The 27,146-nt window shown below is 37.7% G+C and overlaps 2 protein-coding genes and 2 long non-coding RNA genes across 4 annotated transcripts; all 4 read right to left on the minus strand.

Moving 5' to 3' along the window:
- Positions 1–858: 858 nt before the first annotated feature.
- Positions 859–2,929, minus strand: LOC125474620. The gene is made up of 2 exons (XR_007256092.1): positions 1,918–2,929; positions 859–1,341 (listed from the first exon to the last, which is right to left on the minus strand). It is a non-coding gene; the product is annotated as an uncharacterized LOC125474620 (long non-coding RNA).
- Positions 2,930–5,177: 2,248 nt separating this feature from the next.
- On the minus strand, positions 5,178–6,223 carry LOC103953082. Its single transcript, XR_007256080.1, has 3 exons — positions 5,930–6,223; positions 5,591–5,631; positions 5,178–5,470 (listed from the first exon to the last, which is right to left on the minus strand). It is a non-coding gene; the product is annotated as an uncharacterized LOC103953082 (long non-coding RNA).
- Positions 6,224–7,455: 1,232 nt separating this feature from the next.
- Positions 7,456–9,771, minus strand: LOC103953083 (S-adenosylmethionine synthase 1). Its single transcript, XM_009364807.3, has 2 exons — positions 9,615–9,771; positions 7,456–8,882 (listed from the first exon to the last, which is right to left on the minus strand). The coding sequence occupies exon 2, from the start codon at positions 8,877–8,879 to the stop codon at positions 7,698–7,700; it is 1,182 nt and encodes a 393-aa protein (XP_009363082.1). The 5' UTR covers positions 8,880–8,882; positions 9,615–9,771; the 3' UTR covers positions 7,456–7,697.
- A 9,103-nt stretch (positions 9,772–18,874) lies between these two features.
- On the minus strand, positions 18,875–22,529 carry LOC108868512 (aspartic proteinase 36-like). The gene is made up of 8 exons (XM_048578513.1): positions 22,105–22,529; positions 20,400–20,624; positions 20,121–20,286; positions 19,954–20,033; positions 19,745–19,841; positions 19,598–19,661; positions 19,420–19,491; positions 18,875–19,322 (listed from the first exon to the last, which is right to left on the minus strand). The coding sequence occupies exons 1-8, from the start codon at positions 22,266–22,268 to the stop codon at positions 19,186–19,188; spliced, it is 1,005 nt and encodes a 334-aa protein (XP_048434470.1). The 5' UTR covers positions 22,269–22,529; the 3' UTR covers positions 18,875–19,185.
- Positions 22,530–27,146: the final 4,617 nt, after the last annotated feature.

The following is a 27,146-nucleotide window of genomic DNA, read 5'->3' on the forward strand; positions in this document are numbered from 1 at the left end:
GATATAGAAACCAAACTCGCACACAAATGTTCGACTGAATTCAGAACCACTTAATTCAACATAAAAAAATTACCTCACATGCTTGCTCCCTTTCTGCTCTCACATCGTTGGCTGCGCTTCTAAATGGTTAATGAAGTCCTAAAAATAGAACAACAAAAAACGTTTACCTATCCAACATTTCAACATATGGTTTTGGCAGGTATAACATTTCAACATAAGCATGATATAGAAAGACAGAAATCCACATGTCACTTTGTTTTTCTCAAAACCAACACCCTCTGCTCTCTCCCCTATATCACACACCCCCACCCCGTGAAGGCACTGACACCAGATCACCTCCCTAGAAACCGGCCCTAAAAACCCATACCCATACCTCCCTTACCTGTTACCTTTCTCAAAGCAAAAAGTGTTATATATGATAGTATCACCCCAATCTGGTTAACGACATTCACTGCATAACGCTCACCAGTAGGTATAGTCTTGCTGTTTGAGAAAGGCCTGAGGTCAAAATTGGCAACAACAAATTAACAAAGCCAAATGAAAGATTAAATCTACAGTCACCACAAATATTTTCTAAAATGGAAGATAAACCAGAGTCAAATAGGAAAGGGATAGCAGACACGGTGAGCTTTGTCTCAGTTTGAAAAGAAAAAAGAAAAGAAAATTGGGTAGTTTCAGGAGCAAAATAGTTCATTTGCGTAGAACTATAACAGCATCTGAGAGCTAGGAAGTTATCACCCAATAAATTTTGTTATACCAAAGATTCAGTAAAAATGGGATTAGGTATGGTGGTACCCTTTCTCTTCACATTTATAATATACGGAAATAATTAACTATGTTGAGTATAGTGAAGGGGGAAAGCTTTCTATGAATGAATTTAAAAGAGGGGATTTTCCTGCATTTTTAGGACCAAAAACGAAGTAGCTAACATTTCTTTCTGTTTTTTGCCTTTTATGATCTACTGATCTTCTTCTAGTAACATGGATAGCTGAAGCAGGACTGCCATTGTATCCAACATATATCAAATTCGCCAAACTTTGGTTTGGATATAACAGTGTCATGAGGGCCCATTGGACCTACAGATTCAGAAAACTCTGTGAGCCATTCACCTATACCTGTCAAAGTGCACAACACCATTAAATGCTAGAGTTGACATCTAATTGTTCATCCACAGAACATATACAGTGAAGGAGACACAGAAAACAAACCAAGGTTTGAGTCCCGATGTCTAATCTAAATTAGAGAATGCTCACCCAGAAGACAAAGTAATACACATTTCTTAGGAAATTGTTTTGCAGTAGAGGCTATATAAGTGATCATTTCAGCAACCTGTTGTTGAACCTGCGTTTGTCAAGACATAACAAAGTAAAGCAAACAAAAAAAGGCATTGTTAAATCTTCCTAACTAAAAATTCATAAAGTAACAGCACCAAAACAAACAAAAAAACGCGTTGTTAAATCTTCTTGCATTTAAATCTTCCTCACTTTAAAGCAAAAATTAAGGAATATCCCCACCGTAAAAAGTAACACCACAAAAAAAAAAAAAAAAAAGACTTCGTAAAACAGCACTCTTGTTAAGATACCCCAACTAAATCAGTTAACAGCAAGAGACCAACATGGCAATGGGAGTCTACAAAAAGGAAAAAGAACAGAAGATATAAAATAGTAGACAAATGGTCATAGTTATATAAATTGAAATTGTTCAAAAAAAAAAAAAACAATGATGAATACATACTTCCTTAGAATAAAAAAATTGATTAATTCATTATAATGGTTTCTTGGAACCCAAGTAGAAAAGGATACAACTTAATAACAATGGAAGCCACAAACCTATATCATTTCTTATTCGGGATCAAATAGAGCATATTTCTTATTCGGGAACCAGAAATTTAAGATTGCAAGTTCGAGACTTCCATACCTCAAATCGAAGTCGGCGTGCTGTCTAGTAGTCCAAACCTTGATCCTTGATAAATTGAACTTCCTTCTTTGATTGAACAATCGAAAAATAGATAAATTGGGTAGCATGTCATATCAATATAACACCCCTATACGTACACACACATACCAAAACAGCCTACATTCAGATTTGCATCATATCCTTGTTTCTAACTCTCTGGGGAATTTTCAAAAACACCTAATAGGCAAGATTTGCTTCCATTTAAAAGAAATCTGATTTAATCAGTGATCTCAATTGCATGTATATCTGAACGGCCATACTTGTTAGTTAGTTATGTTATAGGATGTATTTAACACTTACCAAGCGGTTCCAAAACAACATCCTACATGCATATTATGTTGCCAAACTATGAATCAAGACCGAACTTTCCTACTTTGGTAATGTAATCTCCTAGACTAGTTACAATTTGGTTCCTGTATTTTGACCTGAAAACAATTTTGGTCCCCTAGAAGTTGCCAATGGCACCTGAATTGTAACTGGAAAACAACTCAGACACAACTATGAAAAATTAAAACTCGAGGCGCCAAAGTGTGAGAACAAAGAAACCAAAATAGTTAAATCTACCCTTTTACATCATACATACCATTAAAAATTTGTTTAGAGATAAAAATCGTAGTCATAGCAGAGAATCCAACCTGACCAAAGAAAGTGGATTTCCTCACTTTCTAGTGCTATTATATTTACCGTGCTTGAGACTATTCAAAGATGAAAAAAGTGGAAATTTCATGCAATATGAAAACAAATCCCTGATAGTTAATACTGCTTACCATAGAAGCTAACAATCTTATTTTGTACGAAAAACATGAAGATCACTAAAAGACACCAGAATATAACTTTCATCAATGACATACTTTATGAGAATTTTGGATCCAAAAGTGGCTCCAATAAAATAAATTTAGGCTTGTATATGCAATATATTAACATGAGAAAAAAAAACATGCATCCCTAATGAAATAATGAGGAGAATGACCCTTGACCATTTTGTTGGAAATATGCCCTGAAAGTCAATCTTTGGAAGAAACCTTTCAGGACAATGAATTGATGTATATATGACTCTTATACATCGGAAGGCAAAGATACTAATTAGGACTATCTCAATGAACAAAATATGTCCTAAATAGTGAATCCATGGACAATGGATCGATGGAAGAAGTAACCTAATGATGTTAGATTACAGAGACCTTCTTCTCATAACCATCATGTCCAAAAAGGTTCCTGGTCATAAGGATTGTCGGAGGGATACTGACAATCCATAGACCGGTACATACTATGTCCGCTTCAATTGGAAGGATGGAAAGTCTCATCCCATTCGTGTAGCGACACTAAGACAAGCATGTAGGTGCTCATTAAGGGAATGAGTTCACTGAACACAATCGAACGAGAGTACTTGCATGGAGGTCTACTCACATGTCAAGCAAGTAACTCTAATGGTTGGAATAATGTAAGTAATCCTTTGACCTGAGGCATCGTCGTTGTCTTGTGGTTAAGTACTTAATCTTTGATTATGTTAAAGTCATTCCGTTCGCGAGTGTCCAAGGCATCGTTGGGGTTAAGCCACTTAGCCATGAAGGCAAGTGAATGCGCAACAAGGAATCTCTAATCCTCGATAAGAGAGGATGAATACTCTAAGATATGATTCGGGAATCTTTGGCCGAAGTATCGAGCGTAATAAAGGAAAGCGTTCCTATACGTCTCAAATGAATCGTATAAGAAGGAATAATCACATTAGGGGTTTGACATTATAAATCCATACCTAGTAATGTGATTGAGAGTATTGTTTTAGAGAATGATCGAATTACATTGTAATTCCAACTGAATAGGTTCTCCGAATAACTTCTACATTAGCTTGGGTAGCCATGATATATGGTTAGATATCACTCATGGCTTGTGAGTTCTTCTAAGATGATTAAATGTAGTCATCAAAGAAGAAGGTGAATTAAAAGTAAGTTTTAATTCACTAAGTGGATGGATTAAATATAATCAATTGGATTGATGCCAATCACCTCACTGCCTTGCTAATTAGAACCTAAAAGATTGTTCACCAATACACTCTTGTAGTGAGTAACTAATGGATGAAGGAAATAATTAATTGGATTAATTAAGTGTTTTGATTAATTTAGAAAGTCTAAAGAAATCATAAAAGCGATAAAGATCGTTTTGGGCTTAAAGAAACGTTCGGGTTTAATTAGGCCCATTGGGCCAAAATCCATTGGGCTTTTATTCAAGTATTGGATGACTTGAAATAATTAAAAGCCCAAAGCCCAAACCAAACACAAAGGGCCGGCCACCAAGGGAGAGATAGGTTAAAATGTTGACTTGTTTCTTTTGTCTATAAAAGGAACTTTATAACATTTTGTTCATTAGGGTTTTTATGTGTTCTAAATACAACAAAAGAGAAAAAGAAAAGCTCTCTCTCTTGAACACAAAGGGCTGGCCACCAAGGGGGTGATTTAACTAATCATCTATACACTCTTTTGGTTATTCCTTTATCTTTCTCATTACAAAGTAGGTGAGGATCTTTAGAGGTTTTCATATCTTTGGAAACTTGAAGAGAACCTAGGACCACTTACTTTACAAATTGGAGGAAGCAAGGAGGGAGGCTAGGCTCAAGGAGTTTGAGGAGCAAAGATCTTGAAGGTGGTCCATCTTTGGTCTAAGATCTAGATCAAGAGGTACAAAACTAAACCTCTAGTTTGTTCTTCTTATAAATTTTGTTTTGATGCATCATATATAAACCTATGCATCTTGAAGGGGATTTGCATGACTATAGCTTTGATAAAATGTATGACATGCTTCCGTTGCTTTCGTATATAAATTTTGAATTGTATATGCATGCTAGTCACTAGAAATCCCACATAAATCTCATAGATTTCCCTTCACATTTGTTGTCTTTGATACAACTCTTTTCATCCATGCCTTCATGTTTGTATCCTTTGGGACATTGACATGAATAATTTCCAGGTGAATTTATGCATGTTTCAATATCTGGAAAGTAAGGAACCATGGACAAACATCAGTTAAAATCCCAATTTTTAAATTGGTTGAATTGGGAAAGAACTATTTGTACATTCACATGGTGTTGAGAGAAATAACCTTGGAAATAAAGCACTATACATACACAAAATTTGTTCAGTATAAAAAGCAGCAAGAAACTAATGTAATTTTCAGCTTCTAACTCATCCATTTGATCAACATATTGATGTAACAAATGTAACTTTCAGTTTCTAACTCATTCATTTGATCAATATCATCCAAGTCAGAAAAGATAGAACATAAAAATGATCAGGATATATAAATAGGGGCTTCATCTGAGTCAATATCAGCCACCATTCCCCAAAAAATTGATGCCAGGACTCTGCCAAGCATCTATAAAGCCCCTTCAAAGAAAGACACTTGTTAAGGAACAAAACGGTGAAGAATACAAAAGGTAAGTAGCGACAATCATCAACTCAGCTAAATATCCAACACAATAGCCAATGTCTTCCTCTCTTTTAGCAATATGCAAATCCCTAATCTGCAAACAATAATTTGGAATCTTGAGATACCAAATCGACTTCAACAGGGTTTGAAGGTTGCATTTTTCATAAAATTTAAAAACTAAAAGCAACAACAATATTAATAAGTGAGCACTCACCAAAAAATAAAGGTTTGGAAAGAGCGATGATATTGTCAGTGCTACAAAACGATCATCAAACAATAGATCAGGGTTAAAACATTTACAAAAAAGTTAGAAGATGGTGCAGATATAAACATTGCTTAATAAAATTGATAAATGATTTCGAGTGTGACAAAGCAATCAAATTACAAGATCAGCTATTCCGCCTTCAAACAAAATTGATAAATGATTTCGAGTGTGACAAAGCAATCAAATTACAGGATCAGCTCTTCCACCTTCAAACACGCTCATCAACACCATATTAAATTTCACATTTTTAGGCGAGGGTAAACTACCAGAAACAAAAGGGATTTATACCTTTTATCAAAGATCTACAGCCTTGGTACCTTCGCCATTGCTTGTCTTCTCCTGTCTGGGTTTTACATTCTTGGTAATCTCTTCCTTCCCTGGTAGTTTTTTGTCCTGCAAAGAGAAAAAAAATTAGGATTAAACTCTAAACGCAAGGTTCCTTGATTCTTCTGCTTCCGAAATTTGCTGTCGCATAGCCAAAAATTAGAGAAAATAAGCTTTGGTTCAGAACTTACTCAGTCTCTGTAGACATGGGCTCCTCCTCAATTTTTGTCATCCTCCTCTTTCTGCGATCTCTCTCTGTCTCTCCTTGTCTCTGTGCATCGTTCCCTCCCTTTCTCTCTCTCTCTCTCTCTCTCTCTCTCTCTCTCTCTCTTTTTCTATGTTCTTCCCTCTGTGCAAGCCCATACTCGCCAACTCCTTCAATCAACTCTCTCCATTCTCTGTCAGTGAAGCATCAATAATCTGAAAACCCAATTCGATTTTTCATTGCTCGAATGGAGAAAATTGAGGAATGAAAGAACAAATTAGGGTTAGCACTAAAGTTGAGAGAGATGGACAGTCGGGAGAAAGGAAGTGTCTAAAAGAGAGAGAAAGAGAAAGGATTAGAGAGAGGTTGAGTGTGACAGAGATAAGGGGAAAACACGGGATAGGATTACCAATCCCTGAAATCACTCTCCCTACCCCCAAATCCCTTAAATCTCATCTGAATGTGCAACAGAGCATGGTCCCATCCACCCTATTCCGGTTCAGAAACAAAGGAAATGAAAGTTCCCCTCTAACCAATGCTCGTTCAATCATTGACACCAACAATTGATTTGAGGATAAAAAATCAACCCTAACCCCCTTTTTGGCAGCCTCACTCCTCCCTCTCCCTTCCCTTCCCTGCCATCCCACGCCTCTCTCCCTGAAATTCATCCACAAATCCTCCCACACCAAATTTAGATCAAACCCTAATTTCCAGAATAATGATAAAAATCGACAAAAAATATATACAATTGGCACGTTACCATTGATTCGAGTTCTGGTAAGGAGTGCAGCGGCGAGGTAAGGCGAGGTGTGCGACGGCGAGGGGAAGGCGAGGTGTGCGACGGTGAGGCGCCGAATCAACTTTGTCGTTAAAGAGCTCTGGAGCAAAATGGGCTTGTCGTCGAAGAGATCTCTGGAACAAAATCAGGTTTGCTTCCATCCCCCAACCTTTCTACGATGGTCGACACATGCACGCTGAAGGGTGGCAATTTCGTAAATAAGTCAAAATTTTCAATCTGAAACAGAAGACGCGGTGGCAATCTTGTAAATAAACTGAAATGTGGTTCAAAACACTGTTCATATGAATAGTGCGATTTCCCCTCCTACTTTAGACTAAAGTAATTCCGATTACAATGTTCAGAATTGCATAATTAAATGTCATGTACAATGGGAATTCAAGCAAAATAATAACTTTACAGGAACACCAAATATCATATGATCTGCAAGCAATTACAAGCTTGATAGAACTACTTACTACTCTAGCTTCATAGTTCCAGTGCCATTAATTTCGACAAAATTCTCTTTCTTTTTATAGAGACGCTGGTGATGAAGAAGATATCATATTACACAAAACTGAAATCGAAAAATATAAAAAATATAATAGAAAAAAACGACATTAAAAAGTATGAAATTATTAGAAATTTGCTTTTTAAGTTGTAGGGCAGCAGCAATTAAAAACACGCTAATTATTCATCCAGTGCCAATTAATGCAAAGCTTCGAGCAGCAGGGAGGTATTTGATCCATCTCTCAAGATTGAGGCTTCTCCCACTTGAGGGGCTTCACAACCTCCCAGGTGAAATCTGGATCGTCCCTTCCAAAGTGTCCATAGGCAGCTGTCTTCAAGAACCTTCCGCCACCACCCCTCTTGAGGTCCAGGTTGATAGTGATCATGCCAGGCCTGAAGTCGAAGGTCTCCTTCACAATTTTAAGGATTTCCTTGTCAGGGATCTTTCCTGTTCCATATGTGTCAACGAAAACTGACAAGGGCTCCGGCACACCGATGGCATAAGACACCTGCACAATGGCCCTGCGAGCAAGCCCATTTGCTACAATGCTCTTGGCAGCCTGCCTCACAATGTAGGCGCCACTCCTGTCGACCTTGGTTGGGTCCTTTCCAGAGAAAGCACCTCCACCATGGGCTCCCCATCCACCATAAGTGTCAATAATAATCTTGCGTCCGGTAAGACCTGCATCACCATGAGGACCACCAATCACAAAGCGGCCTGAGGGGTTAAGGTGGAAGATTGTCTTCTCGTCAAGGTACTTCTCAGGGACAACAGGCTTAATGACATGCTCCTTAAGGTCAGCGGCAATCTCATCGTTTGTGACAGTCTCATCATGCTGGGTGGAGATGAGAACAGTGTGGACACGGACTGGAACCATAGCTCCATTTTCGTTGTAGTACTCCACGGTGACTTGGGTCTTGCCATCGGGTCTCAACCAAGGGCAGGTACCATTCTTCCTAACCTCAGTGAGACGAGCACCAAGCTTGGTGGAAAGCACATGGCTAAGGGGCATCAATTCAGGGGTTTCATCAGTGGCATAACCAAACATGTGACCCTGGTCACCAGCACCAATCTCCTCAGGTCGCTTGGTAAAGTGACCATGGACACCCTGGGCAATATCAGGGCTCTGTTGCTCAATATTAACCAGGACCTTGCAGTTATCGGCATCAAGACCCACATCATCAGAAACAAATCCAATGGCGCGGCAAGTGTCACGGACTATCTTCTCATAGTCAACATTGGCCTTGGTAGTGATCTCTCCGAACACCATGACCATGTTGGTTTTGGTGCATGTCTCACAGGCAACCTTGCTGTCAGGGTCCTGGGCAAGGCAGGCATCTAGCACTGCATCAGAGATCTGGTCACACAGCTTGTCGGGGTGACCCTCGTTCACGGATTCAGATGTGAATAGGAAAGTCTCCATTCTCTACACATCACAACAGTGTACCAAGACAAATCCATTTCAATGTCAACCCAATAGTTTATGCAACGAAAAGAACTCATAGCTTTAACAAGACAAAAGAATAAAGATTTAAAACACGCATATCACGAAACTCGCAATAGCCGTAAATCCGACTACAGCATCAAATCCACCATACTTTTAACTTTAATAAAAGTAAATATTCCCAGAAAAGCATATACGCAGGGAACAAAGTTAGAACGAACATATCACAAAAGCATCACATCAATTCAGATATAAAGCCAATATAATCTGCACTTCAAAAAGATTAATACCAGAATAACTTAGTGAACTCAACTACCACATCAAGCTCATCTTCAAGAATAAAGGGGGGTTCAGTAAAATATTCACCATCAAACAGGGTTCAACTTACAAGAATCTTCAGAATACATAAATTTACAGCCACAGTGAAAAATGAAAATACCATAAATCTATAGATTATCAGATCTGCAAATTCTTGCTGAAATAAAATCCAACACTTCAATTTAACTTGTCAAACACAAAATACAAGAGAAAATGCTAACAAAAATAACCACCAACTTAAGTTCCCCCAGATCTTTCATAACTCCAAAGCAAAACTCATACAATCCCCCCAAAAAAACAACAAACCACCAGATCTGCATGCATTTTATTCATGCAGCAAAAAAAGCAAGGACAAGGAAAACGAAAACCCAACAGAGAAAAGCACTAAAATGGTACCTCTGAAGCGCGGATCTGGAAGTGGAGGAAGTTGGAGGGAACAAGGACGAGGGCGTGCTTTTCGAAATAGCCGCTTATGCAGAGAAAGCGGAAGAAGCCCAATCGACTACAAATGTCCTAAGCGTCTCTTATGCCGTATTTATACTATTTAATTTATCTCACCGGTTGACCGGACGCCTCCGTTTCGATATGGTTTTCGTCGGTCATCAACCATCGAAGGGTTGCGAAATGAATCAGCCGTTTGATGAGATCAAATCCAGGGACAAGATTAATCCGGGGTTTGGTGAGAATATCTAGTATTTCCGCATTAGGTATTACTGGCTAATGCCGGTCTTCCACCAACCCTAACCGGTACTCGGCTCACTGGCTTGGCTTCGCTGGTTTCACTGGCTTAGCTTTGATGTATACACATGCAAATCACATCCAAATACAAACCTTTTTCTTTTCCCTTTAATTTTTCAATTTTTACGTGAAAACAACAAACAAGTGAAAAAAAAGAAAAAAGAAGGGAATTATTATTAGCATTTAAAAAATTACATTCTACTATATTTTAAATTTTTTATATTAAGAAATAAAGATACATTTATAAGAAGTGTGAAATTAGATTTTTTGAGTGCCAATAATACTTCTCAAAAAGAAAAACTTGGTTCATTTTTGGCACAAAGAGATTTTCTTGTGGGTTGAAAATCTAGACATGTTGAACAAGAACTTGAATGGGTACATTATAATTTTGACTTATTGTACCATTTACATGTATATCGAATCAACGTGATATTCATAAATAATTTTCCCTCTTAATTGCTTTTATTTAAATGAAGATATAATTAACTGCATTTACATCGATATTGAATCAACGAAATATTTCATTATTAATTTTACATTTTGACTGATTTTATTTATATGAAGATATGATATTAGTTGAAGTACCATAAATTATTTGAGGGTGTAAATGTGGTCTCGTTTAAGCGTCATCCGCGGTCTTTTACTCTATCAAAAAGAAAAGGGGTTTTAACTTTTAATTGTCAAAAAAAAAAAACAGAGTTGAAAAGGGGGCACTGAAATGGACGAGAGGAGTCAGTGGGATTAGTCCAATGTGGAGTGAAGAACCAGCATCTTCTTCAATTGTTTTCTCCGCTATTTTCCATTGTTATAAAAATTGCGTCATTTAGGTTCTGTTTAGACGTTAGATGACTGGTCATTGCCTCAATTAATGTTTAAACGTTTTAAAATTAAGAAATGATATTTAGACCTGCTGAGACGCTTGCCTAGACCATCTAGGCAACCGCTTAGCCTGTCCAGACCTGCCTTGGTTGTGACTCACTTATATAGAAAACAGATAACTTTCATTTTACGTTTTATTTTTTTTTTCAATAAATTGTAAGAGATTTGTTGAATATTTAAATGAATACACATTATATACTTGTTCCTCATGTTTTAATTATATTCCAGTACTTCATAATGTATATGTTATTTTATTTTGTAATTTATGATAAAATTATATATATTTAAAGTATAAACAAACACTTATTTACACAAAATATAATATATTTACTTAAATTCGTCTAGTCTGCTTAGACGCCAGACCTATGCCCCGCCTAACCGTCTAGAGGCTAGACTCTAACCTACCACCCGACTAGAGCCTAGCATCTTTTAAAACCTTATTATTTTCATAACTGCGTTAATGAAGCAGAATATAAAAATAAAGTGGGACAATTACTACTGAATTTACTAAAGTAGCCTTTTGTAATTGGAGTGTAAATTTAAGTGGCAACGGCATTTTAGCTTCCCAAAGACACTCAACACAGTGACAACTTTTGAGCCGTGAACTGAGAGCACCAAGTGTCCCCGATAACGTCATTTCCTGAAAGAGAAATGCGGGCATCTATTTTTGGAGAGGAATTTGCTCCAGTAGTATTTTGGTCTAATAACGTATTGACGTATTGTCACATATTATTTAATTAAACGCAACGATATATTGGTGAATTTAACATTTCACTGCAATGATGTATTCGGTCTACCTAAATCATATTCTTATATATATATATTATGTGAATTAAATTCTTGCGGTGTAAGCAAATGGGGTGATGTTATGTGAAAGTTGGCATTGATAAGTGAACCGCCACATTGTTGGGAAATAAAGCAAAAGAAGAAAATGACACCAAAAAAGACCCCACAAATTTTCTTTTATTAGAAATAAAAGGTGAAAAGTGGGTGAGAGTTCATTCTGAAGGAAAATTTAAAATTAGGGTAAATCTTAGTTTATTCCCTTCAAGTTTCGTGATTTTTAACATTTGGTACATGAAGTTTTTTTCGTCCCAGAGTCATACCTAAAGTGTTAATTTTGGAACAGTCTTATACATCCGTTAGTCTGGCTATCAAATCAGCCGTTAACTGATGACGTGGTGCCCACGTGGACAATGATTGAGTGCCACGTGTCAATATAAGGCCCACGTGAATATTAAAAAAATTAAAAAAAAAATTATGGGCGTTTACCCCATCCCTCCTTCTCCCTCCCTTTTCTTTCCTGCACCCATCCTCCCTGCACACCCACCGATTCCCCTACTTCCCTCTCTCTTCTCTCCTCTGCAGTCCCACACACAAAAATGCAAAGTCGACGCGCCAAGAACCTACCTTCGGCGATCGGTGTTGTCACCCCCACAACTGGCGCAGCAGCTTCGGTCTTTCCAGAAGTCACACCACCTCCTACGAAATAGTTAAGGAGGGATGACAAAAAGTTAAAAGACAAAATACAATAAAAGTAGGCAAAAGATGCCGGATAAGGGGAATGAAGCCTAGGTCTGAGATAAGCTCAGTGGATAATTGAGACTTAGCTCAGGGAAAACTGAGATAAACTCAGAGAGAACCAGGTATAAAACGAAAGAATGAGACTGGAAAGAGGAGAGGAAAAGATGGATGCCGGGAGGGGGATGAAGTAGAGGAAGAGGGGAGGAAAAGAAGCAAAAGGCACATGAGGGAAGGAAAGAAGAAGGGAAGAAGGAGACTGGAAAGAGAAGAAAGTAATGGGTTGCTGCCTACCCTGAGCAAGAGCAAGGAGTGGCGGCTGAAAGTTGAAGCTGGAGAAAAGGCTTTGAATTTGAGTTTCTAGAAAGAGAAACTAGGAGAGAGAAAGAGGCTTTGGAGCGAGATTAATAGATATTTTGGGACAGCCTTCAACAGCCATGCACATACCTTGTTCCCTTCACAAATTAGGCTCATCATTGAATTAGAAAATGTGGAATTGAACTTATTAAATTGGATAACCGCCTCACATATAAGGTAAGGCCCAGTTTGATTTTTTTTTTTTTATTCTAGCAAAACCTGCTTCACTTTAAAGTAAAACAGTAAGAAGGTATTTAGCAAAAATAAAGAGTAATCCTAGGGAGACTAAATTTATAGATAAAATTTGCAAAATAAATGATATGTCACAAATAAGAAATGAGCACGTTTATTAACACTTAAGCAATAATTTAATCGACAACTTCCATGTCATCTAGTTTACAAAATTTATCTACAAATTTAGTCTTATTCGCATTACCCAAAAAATTAAAATATCCTACTTATTTTAAAAATAATGGCCTCCAGATAACAACTTTTAAAAGCAGTTTATAAATTGCTTTTAAAAGTTACTTTAATAAAAAACAGAGTTGAGCCTTTAATGAATATTTTTGATTCTTGGAGTATGCTCATTAATTCTAAAAGATGACTATGGACACATTTTACCCTTAGAGAACAAAGTGACCATCACCACACCTACAACTACAAATCCTAACTTCTTACATCACCATTGCCATTACTACCACCATTGTTGCCGCAACCATCACACCACAAACGTGCCACAATCACCATCATTACAACCACCACCAACATGCTCGCCACTGCTACCACCACAACTACCAATATCACTACCATCGTTACCACCACCGTCACCACCACCATCGCCGTTATCGCCACCCCTACCACCATTATTACTTTTGTAGCCCAACCACCACAACCATTGCCCTTGCCACTGTTGTCGTTCTCGTTGTCATCGCCAACACTATCATGTCCATTTTTTTCTTTATATACATTTATATCACTTTTACATTAAAATTTACCAAATGCTTATACACTGCTTTTCATACTCTCAACACTTTAAAAAATATAGTTTATCAAACGTTCAGCTGCTTTATTTTGCATTTGATTATTTTTAAAGCACATCATAAACAATTTAAAAAAGAAAAAAAAAGTAATCCCAAATTGGCACTAAATCTAGTTGGATTCAATCTTATTCTTGTTCCAACTTGCCTGTCAAATGGGGCTTGGACAATTCCTATCTAATAATTACTGTTCTAAAAAGCTGTATAGTCGGCCACCTTGGCGATCGCTTGACCAAGCTAGGCGGCCTCGAAGATTTTTTTGCATCTCACTGTCTATGCATGCATAGAAGAGGAGTCAAAGAGTTAACAATAACTCTGAGAGAATAGAGTGGGGAAGGGAGAAAGAGAGCATTGTAGAAGGAGATCTGGCATCAAGAGCATTGTAGAAGCATATATGCAGTCTAAGAGTATATTCAAAAGAAATGTCACATTTTAAACATAAAATTTAAATTTGAAAGCTTATGTGGCACAAAATCAATAAAAAAAAGGGGCTTTTGGATCTAGGTCCAAAAACTTAGGTAGTTTTTGGGACCAAGTCCAGTTATCCAATTACATATTTTGATATCAATTTTGCCCCTTCAGATAAAAATATTGAAATTCTTTAATTTTTTTTTTATCATTTATTCAGTTTTTAAATTTTGAATATTTAAATACTCAAACTAAAATATTATCTAGTAACTACCTACCATTTATGAAGAAAACAAAACCAATATAATCTAGTAACCAGCTACCTATTGTATAGGAAGAAAATGCTTTATACCTACAAAGCAGATATGATCTACCTGCAAAACAAAAATAAACTACCTATTATATTGGAAGAAAAATGCTAGGAACCTACATGGCGGAACATAAAAATATAAATATGATATAATATACCTCTATTAAAGGAACGAATTTGGAGGGAAGAACACAAAAATATCATCCATGAAAAGAAGAGACAAAAAAGAGGAGGATTGATAAAGGGAATTGTTTGGAAGAAGGAAAAAAGGAGGGATGAAATCATGAAACGGATTGGGGGTTGAGGATTATATGGCTATAACTAATCCTACAATTAAGGGATTAGTTAAACCACAAATTATCTCATTATTAAGAAATTTTGTGTATTTACTACAATTCGTAAGCCTAAGGGGTAAATATGGTATAAATCACAAATAAACATACATGGAATCTCAATTATTGGACCTATTTCAATGAAGTGGACTAATTCTACTAATGGCTCACAAAATTGGATCTATATCAAGTTATCCCTAAAAAAAACCCTAGAATATTATATATTTACTCATAGTTTATCTTGCATAATAAATTTATTAAAATAAAAGAAACCATCTACGCTATAGATGCTAGATCTCTCACCACCATCCGGCTAGCATCTAGTGATTTTCAAAATATTAATAATAATTTGGGATAAGAGAGTGAAGATGAGTGATGTTTGGTAAATTGAGTCATTGACCAATGCACTTGTTTTTCGGTATTTTTTTTCCTTTCCTGAGAGCACTTTGGGGAATATAATTTAACCAACCCATTGAACATGAAGCCCATGAGGTTTGAACTTCAAGCCATGGCTTTTAAGATGACTTGGCATCAACTGAGAAAAAGTGGTATGTATGTAGCAGTTGGGATTTGTCTAGGGCTAAGATAGGTGCGGTTGCCACCCAACATAAAACTAATAGGTAAGGCCATCTCCAACTAAAGGTTCAGAGGGTCGAAAATAGTCCTAAAACTGTCTCCAACCGAGAGCTAGGCCACACTGGACAAAAAAGGCCAAAGGACCAGCCGGGCGGCCCTGGCAGGGCTGGAATTCAAAAAGCAGCGGTTAGCTAGCCGTTATTTTTGGTTTTTTTTTTTATTTTTATTTTTTTACAAAATTTGTTTAATAATAGGCCCAGAAAGTATGTTTGGGTGTTCTTTTTATAGGCTTTAGAGCTTGCTCAAATCCCTTTCATAGTCGATGTGGGACCCCCATCCACTTCCATTTTTTTTTATATACTTCCTCTCCCACAACCAATGTGGGACTCTCCCACCCACTTCCTTTTTTTATTTTTTTATTTTTTTATACTCTAAATAAAACCTCTCACATTTGACTTGAAAAATATGAGTTGTATTTTTAAAATTTTCGTTGTAGTTTTAAAATTTAAATAATAAATTATGTTTGGCCCTATAGCTCTCGGTTAGAGATGATTTTTAGTGATAGGGCTAAAACGACCTCTATGGCCCTTTAACCCTAGGTTGGAGATGATAAGAAATATGATCCTGCACTATTTATTAAAATATTAATTTCTTAGAGAGCCAGATGGCTAAAATGAGCCATCTGACCAACTTTCGGTTAGAGATGGCCTACGAGGTAAAGAGGGATTTGTGATAATTTTTGGCTAATTCCCATGGGTTTGGTATTACCGGCACCTGTCGGTCGGGTTTTGGTTGGTGAAATGGCTTTGTCCTTCACTGCCCAATTTATAGATCCAGGTACCGGAAGGGCATTCGTGGGAATTAATTTGTTGGTAAGATGTGGAATTATCAAAAACTATAGAATAAGCCACTCCCAAGCCAAGTTTATTCAACTTTTAATTGAAAAATATTAAGAGGTACTCAAAAGAATGGGCAAAAAATCAAGTTAGTCTTCCACATCCAACCGTCATCATTCATGTTTTATAGGGGAACAAATCGTCATCATTCTTGCATGAAATCGTCACCATCCTTGGATGGATGCTCTCTTGTTTCTATATGAACCCTTGCATGTTGACAAAAGTCCAAGACTAAAGAAATTTATGTTAAATGAAAGACATATCACTTATAGGATATAAACTACATCGAAGAATCTGATCATAGTGATGTGGCCATAAGTCCACCAATGGACTGATCGACAACCAGTGGTTAAGCTAAATTTATGATTTGTATAAGAATTGGATTTTACGTATGTTTTTGGAGGAAATGTCGAGGTAGTAACATGTCTTCCATGTAGTTTACCTACATATGTACAAGTTCATGCAAGGTTTTTTTCTTTCATCAATGTGAGATTCATTCTCAATATGTCTCCTTGCGTGTGACGGATTTTCAAGCTAAACACTTAAACAACGCAAATTGGATGAAGTATAATGCGTGTGCCTGTTGGACTGTATACACAAGATAGTTGATTTTAATAGCATAAAAAGGTCGAGTTTTATCATAAAATCAATTGACTATATAAATAGTAGCTCAACTATTTATACAAAGTTCATTTTTTCATCGATGTCGGATTCATTTCTAACATGTAAAATGTGGGACCATGATAGGACACGTATATTCCTCATCCATGTACCAGATCCATTTTTATGCAGAAAATTGAGATGAGAGTGTTTTCATTCATCTTTCTAGTTCTTCTTCACACATTCGTTTGATTATCTTTGGGGTAGTATATTGTGTTGCACTATTTGCTGGTATTTACAATATTTTCTGCTTTCGTTTTCTTTGTTTTTGATATTTTTTTATTTGTAAATCATGTTATTTATTTATTTTTTTTTCAGTTTTAATACTATTAATTATATCTATCGTATTTTCTGTCATATCATAGACGCACCGGTGGCTCTGACGAGAGAATTTGCCACACATTGCATGTGAACAAGGGAGCACACCCCACTGGATGAGTCGGCAATGTCATAGAAACTGAATGGAGTGTATGTTGCAGAAACAATTAGGGCAAATACCAAATAACGATATAGTATTGAGAGTAAATTCAACATGCAATTCTTAAGCAAACAAATAAACTGAAACAACGGATTTTTTAATGAAAGAATGAATCGCAAATTGGTTAGACGAATGAAGAGAGAGAGAGAGAGACAGAGATGGGTTATGGCATGAGGTGCCATGGGTATGGATATGGGTGGTGGCTGGTTGGGTGAATTTATTAAAATAGAGGCAAATTAGGAAATATGATGACCAAAATTTTTAGTTGGGTAAACTTAATTAAGAGGGTGCCAAAAAAGTGTTTTCATTCATCTTTCTAGTTCTTCTTCACACATTTGTTTGATTATCTTTGGGGTAGTGTATTGTGTTGCACTATTTGTTGGTATTTACTAGTCACTTACGAATATGGCACGCATCTAATATTGTATACAACGATATATAACTATTGGTGTGAAAAAAACACTAAAATATCATACATTAGAAACTAAAAGAAATCTCATAAATTATGTCATATAACTTAATTCCATATCTGATTAATTTTGGACACCATTTTATTTAAAGTATGAAATAGAACTAATAAAGTTGGCGACCGGATTTGGCCGATTTCTTTCTCATTATGGTTCGGTAGATTATATTGTTTGAACTAAATATAATCTTAGACTTGGATAAAACTAGTATCTTAGAATCAAGTTTTATAGCGCACTACAAGTCCACAACGATCATAAATTTTCCCTTTAGCTATCAACAAATTTAATAGATATGGCGAAAGGTTCACTAAAGCTAGCATTTCTCATTGTGCTCTTGATCGTTGCATTTGCTGCTAAAATGTAATACCCTGAAAATTTAAACATATGAATTAGATATTCATAATTATGAATATGTGGAGGAAATCGAAAATAAATCGATTTATGGTAATGAAAATAACATTGGGAAGTTTGACGTTTGAAAATTTATTATTTAAAATCCGTAGACTTTTTGAGGTCCGAATTTATATTTTTGAATAGAGCTCAACCTCATGAACATGTAGGCGCAAACCGTTCATGAAATAGAGTTATAACGAAGAAGTTATTAACGTTTGAAGTTAGGGACATTTTTGTAATTTTGGCTTTCAAGTCTAGAAGGCTCTAGTTTTTCTTGAGCAGGGATGGCTGTGATGAAGCCATGTGTATGGCTGTGATGGGAAAGCAAGGAGGAAAAGGAGAGAAAAGAAAAAGAAAAAAAAAAAAGGGTGGGGTGAGTGTGGAAACGGGAGTTCTTCCCAACCTGACCCGTGACAGCAATCCGGCGCCAAATTGCAGAGTTCCACAGCGGAATTTCCGCTGTCCCTCACTTGGAAATACCTACCTAACCTCTCCTCTACCTTTTTCACCCAAAATTAGGAAAAAATTAGTTGAAATTTGGTGGAAAACCCACCATGGGTGCCGCGGGTATTCTTGGCCGAAATCCATCAATTGTGAAATGTTTTCCTCCAATTACCACCATTACTAGACTTCCCTTGAGGCCTAGAATAAAGCCCAAACAACTGTAGGGGCGGCGGAGTACCGGAGGTGACGATTTGAGACCACCCTTTTATAAGGTTTTCGGTGGGTTTGAGGCAAATTGGAGCCTTTCCAGGCAAAATTGGACTTCGCCGCAGGTATAAATAGATGCAAAAATTGAGTTTTCATTGATTGTATCATCACATATATACACATAGATCAGTTCTTATCTAAACTCTAGGAGTGTTATCAGCTAAAATTCAATTAACAACAATAATTTCAAAAGCAATCAGACCACTATAACACCCAAGTTAAGCTCAAAAGAGCCGCTACTCGAGTTGCTAGCCGCTGGAATTTCATGTCTCCACCTAGTAAGCTGCTGTCACTCCACTGTCTTGCATGAATACCAACAGAGACATTTATGGGCGAGGAGCCTGAAAAGAAAAAGTTTGAAATATGACACACTAGTACTGCTCCAAAACTATATGGGAAATGAAACAAGAAAAGAATTTAGAACATAATTTAGCTTACAATTGAAGTTTGCCCAACCCAACCGCTGACCAACTATATCATAAACAACAATCTTATCTTTTAGAAGAAGATCTGCATTCGAAGGGACATGAGAAGTCATATTAAATGATTTTACATGTTAACTAGTGTTTTGTAAATTCACTAAAGAATTGAACACCATATGCACAGGTTAAATTACCTCCGAGCATGTTGAGCCTTTTGTGAGCTTTAACGAAACCCATGCACCACGAAGGAAGGCCATTCTGTAACACTTCCATTACATCAGTCAATGAATATTATTTTAAACAAGAATTATTTTACAGAATGAGGTTGAGGATAAACTTACATAATAACCGCCATCAATAAGATACTCTCGTGGTTTCAACACCATCGAGACGCCGCCAGCAAAATTCAGACTGACTGACGGAAATGCCTCAGCTAAACTGAAAAATAACGGACATAAATGTCATTCGGTTCTTTTGAAGACAGAGAGGGGGTATACATAGATTAATGGAGACAAATTTCACTCAATTTTGTTAAGGGGACAGAGAGCACTTGCTGATGGACGTGAGATAGCACTGGTTTCCTGACGTTGAAACCACGGGAGTCACATGTTTAGAAGAAGCCAAAGTTATCTGCACAGCCAAATACAAGGGAGTCACCTATATCAATCGTATTACTGTACCCTTTCGTATAAAAGAACTAATGGATCTCGAACTTACAGCATGTATAAAAGGTTCATATAATTCTTCTATAAGATATGCTAGAGTAGTTCCCGAGTCCACAACAGTTCCTCGCCCATGTGATACTGTAAACGCTACTGGATCAATCGGCAAAATTTTCCCGTTAACAGCAATGCTCCGTAAGTAGATTGCATAATATGGCCGCCTGAAAACAGTAGGTAGAAATTTGTTATATTAAATAAACAAAAGAGGTACTCACGGAAACTTTCAATTAAATCAAAGAAACAATTAAATGGAAGTACAAGGAAAGAAACCTACTTCGGGACAAGGGGAGTATAAACAATACTCGGCTCCAAAATGTCACCAAGTATGAGTATACCCCCACCATAGTCATCTCCTTTCAAACAGTGGGAGAACACGCTGGGGGTCATTCCTCGTGAAGACAACTGCGATAGAACAGACATGGGACCTTGGCTAAAGCCAAATATCCCATTGACTGAGGCTCGGGTCCCAGCCAAAAGTCCGGATACAGAAGCAGCACACCTGTTTCCAATATTATTGAGGGAAATAATGCGATTAACCTCTAATCTCTACAAGAAAAAGCTAGTTTTTATAACATTAAATTACATCGTTTTTAATGTTGTTAGTAGTCAATATTCATAGCATTTGCGAACAACATCTAAGCTTATAAACCTTTGAACCCCAAAATTATTTCAAACATCTCAAGAACTCAGGTTTAAACTCATGGACAGGTGATGGTGGTTAGTTATGTTAGTAATTGAGAAATCTGGTTTGTTTATTTTGCTTTTGTCTAGTTTTAGTGTTCTTGGTTCTGTTTTTCCATCTCTTTTGTTGTATTTTCTGTTTTGATTCCTTTGTTCTTGATATTTTTATTTGTAAATCATGTTATGGTTTTTTTCAGTTTTACCGCTACATTTTGCAGTGGAAGCATGCGTACTTTTGGTAACCTCCCTTACACATTAAGAACAGTAAATCATGCAACTCGGACGCACTAATTAAGAAGCTACACATGCTTTACTTGTTCTTGAGTGTGGATGTTGCAGTGATGTTCTTTTCAACTCTCTCATATTTTAATATGATTGATCAACTCGGTTATACTATTTTGTGCCATGCTGCTAAGTAGGTAAAGAGCCATACTGCTCCTACTTAATGCAAAGCGAATTGTTGTGTAATACATGCTCTGATACACAAGGGTTCATCTGTCAAATCAGCTTCTAAGTTGAGGAGAAGCTATTTGAAGGTTTCATGATTCCAGGCTTCCAGTTTCGGTTGTTACACTTCAAATGAGAATACGAGAACCATGGCTCTGCTGCTTGGTACTCTCTTTATCGTTCTCTATATTTATCATGATACGACTGTTTGATTCTAGTTATTTTTGGTATATAACGTGGTTCTTGTTACATGCCATGATTTTTGGTATATAACGTGGTTCTTATAACAATGCTATACTATAGTATATAGGATTGAAATAGTTATAGAACATAGTATAGCATTGTTGCCTCCAATACTTATTAAGCAGCAGATTACACAATACTTCATATCTTGAGTTAAGTTTTAGCGTTTTTACATACTCAAATGTGCGCATATTTATATAGTGGTTGAATAATTTTCTTTGCACCGTTGTTCAAGGTTGTCTGACACATATATTTGATTGTGCTTTTAGAAATGGGAAGTCTACTCTCCTAATTTTGAATTTTTGTTTGAAATGGCAATGTAACTTTTCTGTGTTATGGAGTTAGACAATTAAGGCAAGGAAGGTTTTGGCCAAATAAAAAAATGCAAAGGAGGAAGTGCTTGTTGATATTAGAGAGATGGCAGATCAATTGCAGCTTGTGTTAGTGGTTTTTATGAACTGAAAGCATAAAGGTTTGCATTTTATTGGTTTTGCTTCATCTCAATAGCCTACCATGTATTTTAATTACATTAGGTAATTTCCTAAAGCCTACCACCTTACTAGTAGTGAATAAACACATGCAAAAAGAAAGGTTAAAATGATACTCACCCGAAAACAATGGGTGCTGAAGATTCCAATGCAACATAAGATCGCACTGGAATAGTGTCAAGATGCAGCACATCTGATACGAGAAAACTAGTGATGCGATTTCCGCCGGAATATGTCATATCATAGTTACACCGGTGGCTTTGACGAGAGCATTTGCCGCACATTGCATGTGAACAAGGGAGCACCCCCCCAGTGGATGAATTGACAATGTCATAGAAACTGAATGGAGTCTTTGAAACATGTTGCAGAAACAATTAGGACAAACCCAAATAACACAAGACATAGTATTGAAATATACAAACAGATTCAATGCAACAGTAAGCTTGGATTATCTCTCAATGCTACAACGAGGTTTCAATTTTGTGTCAAATTTTTGTGTCTCAAATGCGTATTGTGCCTCAGCAAATACCCTCACTCAAATAAAATGAAAAGAGAAAACAATTTTGTAGAAATTTTCAGGTCGACGGGCCAAGGGCCCACTCCAACAACACCGATACTGTCTCCACTTAACCACCTGCACAATCCTCAGGTGTGGGGTTTTATCACAAAAGGCCTCGATGTTAGTTAGAGAGGGGTATTTCTATTTAAAGCACTATTCTCTTCTCCCTCTGTCCGATGTGGGACTGGGGGTTCCAACACTCCCCCGCACGTGAGACCCCACTTATGGGTCACACGTGAATTTCCACACATCGGCAACCACGTGGAGCCATGTCGGGACTCACCCAATCACGTGGGGCCAATGGGGACCCACCCAAACACGTGGCATCTTTGGCCTACGTGGACAATCACGCGGGGCCAACGGGGACCCACCCAATCACGTGGCAGTACGGGCCCGCCTCCTGGCTTTGATACCATGTAGGAATTTTCAGGTCGACGGGCCGAGGGCCCACTCCAACAACACCGATACTGTCCCCACTTAACCACCTGCACAATCCTCAGGTGTGGGGTTTTATCACAAAAGGCCTCGATGTTAGTTAGAGAGGGGTATTTCTATTTAAAGCACTCTTCTCTTCTCCCTCTGTCCGATGTGGGACTGGGGGTTCCAACAAATTTAATAAACTGAGAACAAAATAGTCAGCATGTATGCAAATTCCTCTCTCCCCCATGACATAAGATTAGGATTCCTCTTCGGCAATTGAGGTATTACAGACTCTCTCTCGGATTCTCTCTACATAAGGATTCTAGCGTCTAGTTCAGCTTTCTACAGCAGATTTAATATTTTTGTAGTGTTTTGGGCTAATTTTTTTTCTGGTTTCAAACAATGTGGCTAAGTCATTATAAATGCTAAGTCATTGGCACTAGCCATTTGAATACGCTTGCCTTTGTTGTGCCTTGGCCCGTTCGTTAGTGTGGAAAGGAGATTCAGATTATAACCTCACCAAATCACACACTGAATAAAATAGAAGAAATAAAGACACTGAGAAATTTACAAGGTTCGGCAAAAACCTGCCTACGTCCCCGGAAAGATATTGCTCTTCACTATGGAATAACATTACAAGTACACGTGAGTTAAATCAACATAACCCAATCCCGAATCCCTTGCACACCTACTCATAGAATTTTCCCAAGAGCCTCACTCTACCCCAAGAGTTCTTTCACAAGAGACCTTTCACTCTAGCTCTCTTGATTTCTCTCACCCGTGCCCATGGTAGAGCCAAATGCTCTCACCATCTCTTTGATGCTTCCCTGATGCAAGCCTTCTCCCTCGGCAAGCATATCCCAATGCAAGCCTACTGCCTTCACTTATAGGCACACACCAGGAATTATGCCAACCACCAAGACCAAAAAGTCTCGAGTTCACATGGCATATATTCAACACTCATTGATGTACCTAGCCTATAGAGTGCAACCCTTTTCTCCATCTGCCATTTAATGCATAGAAAAGAAAGAATGCTCAATTGCATGCAATCCCACAAAGTCAAGACCTGCTCCTGCTTTCAACGTTGCTTGTGGCAGTCACCATGTCTTCCCTTGAACGAAGACTTCATGCCACAACCAAAAGCAAAACACAGAGTCACAAATGGCTGATGCCATTTCCTTGCAGCATTCACAAAGTTACACTTGCAAAATTGTTGCCAACTTATAAATATATGAGCCAAACACAACAGGCTTCTCAGACATGCAAGATTGTACATTAAACGTTTGGAATTAGGATTTGCTAAATTGATAGCAAACAGTGGAGGATAAAAAGAAGAAAGAAATGTAAACTTACTCCCAGATCAGTGAATCAGGGGCAATTACTGCAGGAACTGCAGGAGACCCAGAACAAGTCACTCCCTGTGTGAAGCAACACGTAGAACTCTATTGGAAGAAGGACAACACGGCAAGCATACAGCACGGTAAGCTGTATGTACAGACAGCACAGCAAGCATACAGCACGGCAAGCATGGGTAAAGGAAAGACAGCAAGGGTGTGCACTCTGGAAAGGAATGTGCACGTGATTGCTGACTCATGGACAGCAGGGAAAGGAATGTGCATGTGCATGTGTGCTGTTGCATCTGATTACAAGGGTGTAAAGCTTTCAGCTTTCTTTGTATTGTGTATAAGTATGCCTTCCCATAAGGCTTTCTATGATATGAAATGTATTACAATTCAAATAAAAAAAGTTCAATATGGTATCAGAGCAGGAAAAATAACCTGCTTCTGCATTTCTTCCAGCTGATCATATTCCATCTCCGACATGGCGGAAGAGAATTCTTATTCGTTTGGAGATTCCCAGATACCTTCCTCCTCAACCGTGTCTGAGGTGGATGTCAATCCAAATCAAAGATTAAGCTCGGTCTTGTTAAATGAGTTTAACTACTTACCTTGGTCGAGAGCAGTGAGTCTTGCCCTAGGTGGAAGGTCCAAGCTAGGGTTCATAAATGGAAGCATCGAAGTTCCTGATGTTTCTTCATCAACTTATGAAATCTGGCTTTGCAAGGATCAGCTAGTTATGTCATGGCTCCTAAATTCCATGGAACGTAAACTAGCTGAAATATTCAGTTATTCTGAATCATCATTCAAACTATGGGAGACAGTCAAGGAGATGTATGGCAGCCAGAACAATGCTGCACGTGTGTTTCAATTGAAGAAGAACATTTCCAACATACAACAAGAAGGAAAACCCTTTGTTCAACTTCTAGGCAGCATGAAGAGCATGTGGAATGAGCTGGAAATGTATCGGCTTCACACAACTGAGGCGTCTTTACTATTGAAAAGGGCAGAAGAAGACAAGATATTCCAACTCTTGTCAAGTCTCGATTCAGGATACGAAGACCTACGAAGCCACATACTCATGAACCCCGAACTACCTTCCTTCACCAGCGTATGTGCAACAATCCAACGTGAAGAAGTACGAAGGAAAGTCATGAACACTGGCACAAAGACCAGTGTAACTGAAGCAAAGGCTTATCTAGCCAACGAAAGAAAATACAAAGTGAAGAATCCACACTTAAAGTGCCAACACTGCAACTATACTGGTCACGTTAAGGAGACATGCTGGATTTTACATCCAGAATTAAAGCCAGAGTTCATGAAGGATAACAAGGGCTCACAAAGACTGAACCGTGCACCACATAGAGCCAACAATGCAACTACCTCAACCTCTCATAGGTCTGATGCACTCAAGAGCTTCACTGCAAATCCAGCTGCAGTCATAAATGAGTTTGCAGTGTATCTTCAAAGCAAGAAAGAAAGGATTAAGAGTGACCAAACGGTCGGCTTTGAAGATGGAAATTCAATAGCTTTGCTAGGCAAGTTTGCTGGATTTCTGACAGAAACACAACACATGGCCCAAGATGACATGCAAGGTATCATGACTGCTTTTAAAACTGCTCTTAATGTAAATATGATGCATGATTTGTGGATTGTTGATTCGGGTGCCACAGATCATATGACCAACCATGTTTCTAAGTTTCACAAGTTTGAAAAATTTTCAAAACCGTCTCAAGTCTCAACTGCCAATGGTGAAAGTTCTAAGGTTTTAGGGAAGGGAAATATCAACTTAATATCGGACAAAATTGAGTCAGTAGCCTTATTTGTTCCTTCTTTTCCATTTCAACTTCTATCTATGGGAAAAATCACCAATACCTTAAATTGTTTGGCCATTTTCTCTCCTCACAATGTCATTTTTCAGGATTGCCTCACCAAGAAGACGATTGGTGAAGGGTTTTACCTAGATGGCCTTTATTACATATCAAAAAACAGTCCCAGAGGATTTCAAGCCAAGTCCAGTCCATCCCAAGATAGTCAATTGTGGCATCAACGTTTAGCTCATCCTTCCCAACCTGTTTTGTCTTCCTTGTTTCCAAACTTAGGGAATGATTTAATTTCGTGTGAAACATGTCATTTGTCTAAAGCCACCAGATTGTCTTTTACCTCATCCTTATCTAGGACTAGTAAAGTTTTCGAACTAGTTCACTCAGATGTATGGGGACCAACGTTTGAATCTTTTGATGGTTATAAGTATTATGTAACTTTTGTTGATGATTTCTCTAGAGCCACATGGTTGTACCTTTTAAAGTCTAAGAGTGAAGTGATTGAAGTTTTTAAGGATTTTCACAATCTTGTTAAGAACCATTTTTCCTCTCAAATTCAAACCTTAAGATTTGACAATGGCACCGAATATATGTCCCATATCATGTCATTATATTTGAGCAAGCATGGTATCATGCATCAAACAAGTTGTGTCGGCACACCTCAACAAAATGGTGTAGCTGAAAGGAAAAATCGTGACATTCTGGAAAAAACGAGAGCATTAATGTTACAAATGAACGTACCAAAGAGATTTTGGTCACAAGGAGTCATGGCGGCTGTGTACATCATCAATAGATTTCCTAGCCGAGTCTTGGGGTTTAAATCTCCACTTGAAGTCATGAAAGGAAGAAAAATCGACCTTTCACATCTTAGAGTCTTTGGCTGTGTCTGTTTTGTTCATATACAGTCACACCATCGAGATAAGTTGGACCCTAGAGCTCTCAAATGTATTTTTCTTGGTTATTCATCAACACAAAAAGGATATAAGTGCTATGATCCTCAACTAAGAAAAATAATTGTATCTA

The sequence above is a fragment of a genome, unplaced genomic scaffold, assembly GCF_019419815.1.
Source record: "Pyrus x bretschneideri cultivar Hongxiangsu unplaced genomic scaffold, Pyrus_bretschneideri_v1 Contig121, whole genome shotgun sequence".
NCBI lineage: Eukaryota > Viridiplantae > Streptophyta > Magnoliopsida > Rosales > Rosaceae > Pyrus > Pyrus x bretschneideri.